This window comes from Ipomoea nil, unplaced genomic scaffold (assembly GCF_001879475.1).
Source record: "Ipomoea nil cultivar Tokyo-kokei standard unplaced genomic scaffold, Asagao_1.1 scaffold3104, whole genome shotgun sequence".
NCBI lineage: Eukaryota > Viridiplantae > Streptophyta > Magnoliopsida > Solanales > Convolvulaceae > Ipomoea > Ipomoea nil.
This window is the reverse complement of record NW_017619532.1, coordinates 1,264,113-1,272,539: the sequence shown is the minus strand read 5'-3', so window position 1 is coordinate 1,272,539 and position 8,427 is coordinate 1,264,113. Positions and strand designations below refer to the sequence as shown.

Genomic DNA, 8,427 nt, shown 5'->3' with positions numbered 1-8,427 from the left:
CAAGCTTCATACCTCCTAGATTACTTCCTTGCGCTGATCCAGTCAACTACTCCAGACGTGTGACTAATCTAGTAACTAAACCAGGACTACTTTGACAACTAATCTAAGCCAATAATAAAGAGGTTTAAATATATTTACACTTACAAACGCCATAGTTTATTCTCCTCAAAATCACCCACCAACAATTTATAGCATGATTTAACTGAATAACCACCCTTAGTTTCCCATGCCAAAACCATGCATCAGGAGGCTTACGCAAGCTTACCGAGATATTGAGGATGAGGTTTTGATGCGAGCCAAATTGTGCATGTTTTAAGTGTTAGTTTGATTATGTTTGTTGGGTTCAAGTGCATGAAATTGATACTTTGATTGCATATTACCTTGTTTTCTCATTAAAATATTGTTTTACACTTGATTTGAATGTTTTACGGTGTTTGTTAGTGTTTGGAACCATTGTAGATCAATTGCAAAAGCAAGGGAAGTTCTAGGACGAGTTTGGTGCCAAAACAAAGTCAAGGTGAAGCTAAGGGAGAGCCAAAGAGTGGTACTTTGAATAGATTTGATCACAATAATCAAACAAGGGAAAAGTGGATCAAAAGACCAAAGAGTTGTAATTCCCGTTGAATTCGGTGACAACTTATTATTTTGATCATATCTCATGCTAGGAATGTTCGATTCAGGTGATTCTTGCGCCATTGTAAAGAAGACTCAAAGGGCTACAACCTATAACCCAGCCGAAATCTCGAAACATCGAGTCTGGGACTCGAGGCGTTGAAAATTTCCAGTAACATTTCATCTCGCACAGATTGGCGACAGTTTGCTTTTTGGACCATATCTCAGCATAGGAATGTTCCAATTAGGTGATTCTTACGCCATTGGAAAGAAGAATAGAAGGTATACAACTCTTATAAAGACATAAAAGTCTAAATAATAAGAGAAAAGCGTCAAAATAAGCTTGCAAATCGTACCTATTGCACTGGGCGCAATTTTTGGAAACTTTCTAATTTCATCCCCTATTTGTTCCCACTATAAAAGGACCCTTTTCCTCAACCCTAGAGGAATTAATTCAGACTTTGGTGTCAAGAAAGAGGAGAATTGAGAGCTTCAAGTTTTCTTTGGAAGCAAGGAGGAGGCCAAGGAGTTGGGAGAATCACTTGGTCAATTCTTGTACTCTTAGATTATCTTGTAACTCATTATATTTGATATGTATTGCATCTTAGCCATGTGTGGCTAAGTTTTCTTAGAGATTCTTGGGTGATAGTATTTATGAACCTATGTGCCTAGTTCTTTAATGCTTTAATATATTATTATTTGGGTTTAATACTTGTGTTGCAATTGTGATTTGTATTGTTGTTGTTAGTAGTTAAGCGGCCGTAATTACTTGCTTCATAGCTATCTTTGTGTCACAACGAGAGTTGGCCATAATTTAGGGCACACACAATCGCACCTAACTGTTGCACCTTGAGAAAGGGTAATCTTGTTAGGGAGTTTAATTATTGATTATTGCACATCGAGGATGATAGTAGTTAGGAATTTATTATGATGCTTGTTCTTGTTTTATTGGGTGTTTATACCACGAGAGTGGATATCCACTAGTGTTAGTGACTACGAGAGTAGCTCTATACCACTTTGCATCCTCACACCCGTTTATACCTAGATTTAATATAAACCATAGATTTGGCACTAGGTGATTAAATACTTGAAACCCAGGGATCTCATCTTTTCTCTACTGTTTCACAAATCTGTTGCTTTGCTTTATTTAAATTGTTTTATGCAAACATTCATGATTATTATTAGGATTAGCTTCATAAGATTAGATTAGTAGCTAGTGATTGATAAACTACTTCCCTGTGGATCGATAACCTGATACTCCAGGTATTTATTTGTTTGAAAATATACTACAATCAAATTGGCGCCGTTGCCGGGGAAGTGGTGTTCAGTATTAAGATTCGTGAAAGTTCTATTCTAGGAGACTAGTCCATTTTGTTTTGTTATTTTTATTTTATTTTTGCTAACCCATAACTAGTTCTTTGTTGTTGAGTGTGATTTTCTTTTGAATCTAAGAACTTGGCTTTGTATGGGTGTACGATCTTTTGGGAAAGAAGGATTATTACCTTTGAACCTTGAGATTGAGAAAAGAGCCAAGTTTCTTAGAAGACAAACCAGGATGGCACAGGTACTAGGAAACCAAGCCGAAGGAAGATCCATATCTGACTACATTGCTCCTGATGTTGAGGAGCATGATAGCATCAATATGCCAGGGGTGGATGCGAACAATTTTGAAATCAAGCCGGCCATCCTACAAATGGTTGCGTCGGATCGATTTGGAGGGTCACCTACGGAGGATCCCAATGCTCACATCACCAAGTTCCTAAGGGTGTGTGGCACCTTCAAAATGAATGGGGTCACTCAAGATGCTATCCGGCTCAGGCTTAGGCTTTTCCCCTTCACACTGAAGGACAAAGCTAATGATTGGCTCACCTCACTTCCGGACAACTATTTTGATACTTGGGCCGAATTACATGGAGACTTTTTGAAGAAGTTCTATCCAATCTCTAAGACTCAAAGGATGAGAAGGGTAATTCAAAACTTTAAGCAACTGGCAACTGAGTCCCTAACTGAGTCTTGGGAGAGGTTTAAGGAGATGAAGAGGCAGTGTCCACACCATGGCATTCAAAGTTGGGATTTGATGATGGTTTTTTATGAAGTATTGCTTGATAATTCTAGGATTTTGGTGGATGCTTCTTCGGGTGGATCATTCACAGTTTTGGAGCCAAAACAAGCCGAGGAACTACTAGAGAAAATTGCAATGAATGGATCTACTTGGTACTCAGAGAGGTCTCCACAAAATCTTGTAGGAGGAATTCATGAGGTGGAGCAATTTTTCGCTTTGACAGCCAAGGTGGATAATGTGACTTCCATGGTCCAAAAGCTTGCTCAAATTACCCTACAAAAGCAAAATGTGAGTCATGTTTCTACCCCTTCTTCTTTTAGTCAAGTTTTAATGTGTGACCTTTGTGGTGGTGGACATAATTCGGGGGATTGCCTCAATGATGTAAGTTCTCAACCCCCTAAGGAGCATGTTAATCTGGTTGGATATAATAGGCCTCAACAACCCTTTCAATCTCAAGGGGTTTATAATCCAAATAATGTAAGGAACCACCCCGGTTTTTATGGAGTAACCCAATGGGGGTTGCCAATCCTCAACACTTTGTTAATAGAGGTCCTCCAGGTTTTCAAGGTACTCAAGTTCAATCTCAATTACCCGCTTTGGAGGCTCCACCACAATCAAATTTGAAAGCTATGTTGGAGAGGATACTTAAGTCACAATTGCAAAGGGAAGAAAAGGTTTAGGCAATTAACAGAGAGGGTGGATCAGTTGAGCGCCCACAATAAGATGCTAGAAAATCAGCTAGCTAATCAAGCCTCAACATCTAGCACTAGAGTCACAGGGAGATTACCAGCTAGTACCGAGAATCCAAGGGAACATATCAATGCAATTGTTACAAGGAGTGGCAAAGTACTTGAAGAGCCACCCCTTCCAATCAAATTATCAACTCCAAATAAAACTGTTGAAGAAGATATTGAAAAGATACTTGAGGATGTAGAAGTTGAGCCAGCTGATGTGAAAAATAATCCACAAGTCATAGATGAAGGAAAGAAGCCCGTGAGAAGGTATGAACTACCCTTGCCCTTTCCTCAAAAATTTCAGCAGAAAGCAAAAGAAAGTAGACGGAAAAAGTTTTTAGAATTAGTTGAGAGTTTGAAAGTTTCAATTCCCTTACTCGATTTACTTTCCCAAGTCCCCTCCTATGGGAAGTTTTTAAAAGACATCCTAGCTAAGAAAAGGAAATTTGGTGATCATGAGGTGGTGGCAATGGCACAAGAGTATAGGGCATTGGCACGTAGTGAAAGTAGGAACATATTGAAGCATAGAGATCCGGGAAAATTCACAATCCCGTGTTTTATTGGAGGTCGTATGATAAAAAGCTCCCTCTGTGATCTTGGAGCTAGTGTTAATGTTATGCCTCTATCACTTTGTAAGAAGCTGAATTTGGGAGATCCTAACCCTGTCCAAGTTACAGTACAATTTGCTAATCAGTCTACTACTCGCCCAATTGGAATTCTTGAGGAGGTTCCAGTCCGGGTGGACAAATATTTTGTGCCATGTGACTTCATTGTGATAGATGCCCCAGAGAATCCCGATACTCCCATCATCTTGGGGAAACCTTTCTTGGCTACAATTGGAGCACTAATTGATGCAAGGAAGGGAACTATAATTTTTGACTTTGGAGAGAAAAATGTAGATCGAATTCAATGTTATTAATGAGCCAAAGTCCACTGGTGTTGAAGATTGCTCTATGATTCATAGCGAGCCCCTTGACATGGCATTGGAGCATGCAAGGTGGAACAACTTTTCTGGGCATGGATTCACTATCAACGATCTACCAGATTGAGCACTCCATAACCAGGTTGAGTCGAGCTAGCGATGTTAAACTTAGCGACGTTAAACTTAGTGCTTCATGGGAGGCACCCCATGTTATCTTTTATTGTTTTCCTATTTATTGCTTTCTAGTTTCGTCTTATTTCGTTTTTTATTGCTTTCTAGTTCGGGTTATTTTATTGCTTTTACCGTTCTCTTTTCTCTTGTTTCTCCTTTTCTTGGGTTTTGCATCAGGGACTATGCAAAGTTTTAAGTGTGGGGGAGGAGTCTACAATTTGGGGTAAATTTCAAAATTTTTTCTTGGATGACTTAGCTTTTCTTGGTTAATAAGTTACTTGTCATAGCATGCAGTTACAATTATTCTCTCTTGTGGGTTTGTGGTTTGTTTTAGTGGTACTTGTTGCAATTCAATTTCTAATGGATGATTTGAGGTGTAACACATAATTGATCTATTCTCTTGCCAATAGTCTTGTTAACCACTCATTAATTGGATTAATTTTTTATCTCGTGTGTTATGCATTGCTAGTGAAGGCTTATGTGAGATTCCGGCCATGGGTGTTTTGATAGAACTTGCCTCAATACTCCCTAAGGGAAATCTAAGTTTTTGCATGTTTTGAAGTGATTTAGGCCATTTTTGTTTAGCCGTAGCCTTTAAATCTGTCCCTATATATGTTTTTATCCTTTGTGTCCCCATTGTGCCTCTCGTTTGTTTAAATAAGTGCTAAGCACTTATCCCATATTTTGATTGTTTTTCTTTGTGTTAACCCCATCATCAATTGGTTCACGGAATGTTAGATTACCTTTGGGAATGTTAGATGACTGGGAATGTTAGATTACCGGGAATGCTAGATTCCTGTGTTTGGTTAAAATTGAGGTATGTAATATAATCATGTTTGGTTTAGGGTTATATATATATATATATATATATATATATATATATATATATATATATATATATATATATATATATACAATAATAATAATAATAATAATAATAATAATAATAATAATAATAATAATAATAATAATAATAATAATAATTGATGGGGTGAGAACCCCGGCCCAAGAAAGAGGGCCCAAAGAGGAAAGACCAGAGAGAAGGATGGGCTGACACAAGGCGGGCCTAGAGAGTGCGTGGGCCGAGTCCAGGAGTCGGCCCAGGCCCAAATGGAAGGCCCAGGCCAGGGCTATGAAGGACGACCCAACCTGAGCATGGGCCGGAGACGAGGAGTCGGTCCGGGCCCAACCCAGGGAAAGACTCAGTGCAGAGAGCCATTGAGGGAGCCTCCGAAGAAGTTAAGACGAAGAGCCGTTGAGGCATTAAAGGCCGGACTCGGTCCACCGGTTACAAGCTAGAAAGAGCCGTTGGTAGACCCCGTAACGTCACTCAACGGCTCGGCACCTTGAAAGCAGCCTTGAAGTCGGCCATTATGGGCCTTTAAGTCAGTGAGGGAGGGGCTACTATAAAAGGGCTCCTCCACCCTTGTAAGAGAGGGGGAAAAAGAAAGAGAACCCAGAAAGGGAATACAAAGTATTATTAGCATCGCATTTCATTAAAATTCAGACTTTCTGTGAAAGGTGTATCCTCCAGCTGAAAGGTTGTGTTGGACCTCCTTGGGCCCGAAAATCCAAAAACCATCACTGGCGCCGTCTGTGGGGATCGAAACAAAGAGTCGCGTGCCTTCTGAGCAAAGCGAGTCCGAGAGAACGTCGAGAAGAGCCCTAGTTGCGAGAAATCGAAAGGCTTTACCATGACAGGAAGCCAAGAGCAGTTGAGTCAACACGATAATGGGCTAGGAGCCGACCTAAGAGATCAGTTGAATCGAAGAAACGCCCGAAGCCGGGAAAACGACGCGACACCGCCGCCGACTCCGCGGATAAATCCACAACCAGCCGCGGTGCAGCTCACCCCGGATCAGCTACAAGCGATTGGACGCGCTTTCGTCGAGGCGAGCCGGGGAATACGGGAGCAATCCGCTACTCGGATACCGCAACGAGACCCCCAACCGTCGCGAAGGCCAGACAATCGACAATCCACCCGCCGGGCTGAGAGTCAACCGGTCCAGTCCGTTCATTCTCGGTTGGGTCCGGGTGTTGAACGACGGTCGGCGAGAGAACGGCTGGGACGAAGAGAACCCCTTCGCGCCCCGTTAGAAACTCACGGTCGACAGAGCGCGCGTGAGCGTAACCGTGCAAGGAAAGCCCGGACGGTGGCTCGCCGCTTAGAGTAGCCCGCCCACGACCATGATCGACTTGTCGAGTCAGAGGTCGGCGAGAGCACGGAATCGACAGGAAACCGCACCCAAGAGAGGGTCGAGGTGGCAAATTTAGCCCAAGAAGTACGAAACCTAAAAGAACAGGTGGAAGGAAAAGCCAAGGCCCCTGGCCGAACGCTGCTGACCGCGTTACCCTTCTCGGCCGAGATCATGGCCTTCAAGATACCGGGCGACTTCAAGTTCCCGGAGCAAGCCACGTTCGACGGGTCGGGCGACCCGCGAGAACACCTACTGAGCTACCAAGCTAAGATGCAAGTTTTAGGGGTACGGGACCCGGTCATGTGCCGCGCCTTCTTACCCATGCTAAAGGGGCCCGCGCAGAGGTGGCTCGTGGCGCAACCCCCAGGGACGATTCACAGTTTCGAGGAGCTGGCAGATCGCTTCATGAGCCACTACGCCGCCAACATCAAGCCACAGAAGGACCTGACGCACTTAGGCGACATCCACCAGGACGAGGGTGAGTCCTTAAAAACCTATTTAGCCCGCTGGCAAAAGGAGATCCAGTCGATAGAGGAAGTGGAGGACCAAACGGCACTCACTTTCTTCATCGAGTCTTTGCGGTCCGGCCAGCTGTACCGAGACCTAAGGGACAATCGCCCTGCAACGTACGCGGAAGCTATCCAGATGGCCAAAAAGAGAGCCAACACGGAGCAGGCCATGAAGCATAAACGACAACGCGAGGTCGGCGGGTCCGCCAGCGGGAAAAGGACGCGGGCCGAGACGAACGAAAGGCGTTTGGATGTGGCCCGGCGACCCGAAGTTAGGCGACCGTATGACCGCCCCGTCGTCCACGCCTATCGACCGGTTCCGGAGCGGCCGGTCCACGAAATACAAGCAGTCGCCCCACCTCCGCCTCCACCGATCGACGACCGTGTAACAAGTGGGGAGACTGGTAAGACTTCTAAGTACTGTCGTTATCATAAATCTTATACTCACAGCACGGAAGAATGCTTCTATCTAAAGAAGATCATGGAGGGGATAATCCAGCAAGGGACCCCGCCCCCTAATCAATGGAGGCGAAGGTCGGCCAGTCGAGGAGATGAGGGACTTGCCGCCGACGCAGAGAACAGCCGAGGTAAGCAGCCGGCTTCCGAAGAGGACGAAGCCCAATGGCGCCAGAAGCCGGTTATCAACATGATAGTCGGCGGACCAGAGGGCGGCGACTCGGCAAACACCCGAAAAGCCTGGGCTCGGCAATGTATGTCGGGACGGTTTACGGCCGCGAAGAGAGCTCCAAAAAGGTATGCCGAGAACCCATCGTGTTCACCGATAGGGACCTGCCAGCCGGAGAAACCCCGCATCGAGATGCGTTGGTCATCGCTATGGACATCAATGGTGTAGTCGTTCGCCGAATCCTGGTTGACACCGGGAGTAGCGTCAATGTGCTATACCTGGAGACCTTCACCAAAATGAGGCTAACCCGAGAGCAGCGGAATCCTGTCAAAACCCCTCTCGCCGGCTTCACCGGGGACTCGGTGGAGGCGGAAGGGTCGATCACCCTTCCCGTGGAGATTGGCAGTTACCCGGATGTACAGAAGTTAAGCATGAAGTTTATCGTGGTAAATCTGGCCTGCTCACATAACGCCATACTCGGCCGTCCGGGTTTGGAGGACCTCGGAGCCTTAATCTCGATCGAACACCTGTGCTTGAAGTTTCGCACGCCGAACGGAATAGGAACGGTACGTTGCGACCGCAAGGTCACCCGCG

General features: G+C 44.7%; 2 protein-coding genes across 2 annotated transcripts; both read left to right on the top strand.

The window, feature by feature from the left end:
• Window positions 1-3,397: 3,397 nt before the first annotated feature.
• On the top strand, window positions 3,398-4,327 carry LOC109166636. The gene has a single exon (XM_019315529.1). It carries the CDS (start codon window positions 3,398-3,400, stop codon window positions 4,325-4,327), a length of 930 nt encoding a protein of 309 aa, XP_019171074.1.
• Window positions 4,328-6,870: 2,543 nt separating this feature from the next.
• Window positions 6,871-8,061, top strand: LOC109166635. Its single transcript, XM_019315528.1, has one exon. The coding sequence runs from the start codon at window positions 6,871-6,873 to the stop codon at window positions 8,059-8,061; it is 1,191 nt and encodes a 396-aa protein (XP_019171073.1).
• Window positions 8,062-8,427: the final 366 nt, after the last annotated feature.

Bases quoted from the DNA above. Each gene is read 5' to 3' on its own strand.
- LOC109166636 (XM_019315529.1), top strand. From the start codon at position 3,398: ATGCTAGAAAATCAGCTAGCTAATCAAGCCTCAACATCTAGCACTAGA.
- LOC109166635 (XM_019315528.1), top strand. From the start codon at position 6,871: ATGGCCTTCAAGATACCGGGCGACTTCAAGTTCCCGGAGCAAGCCACG.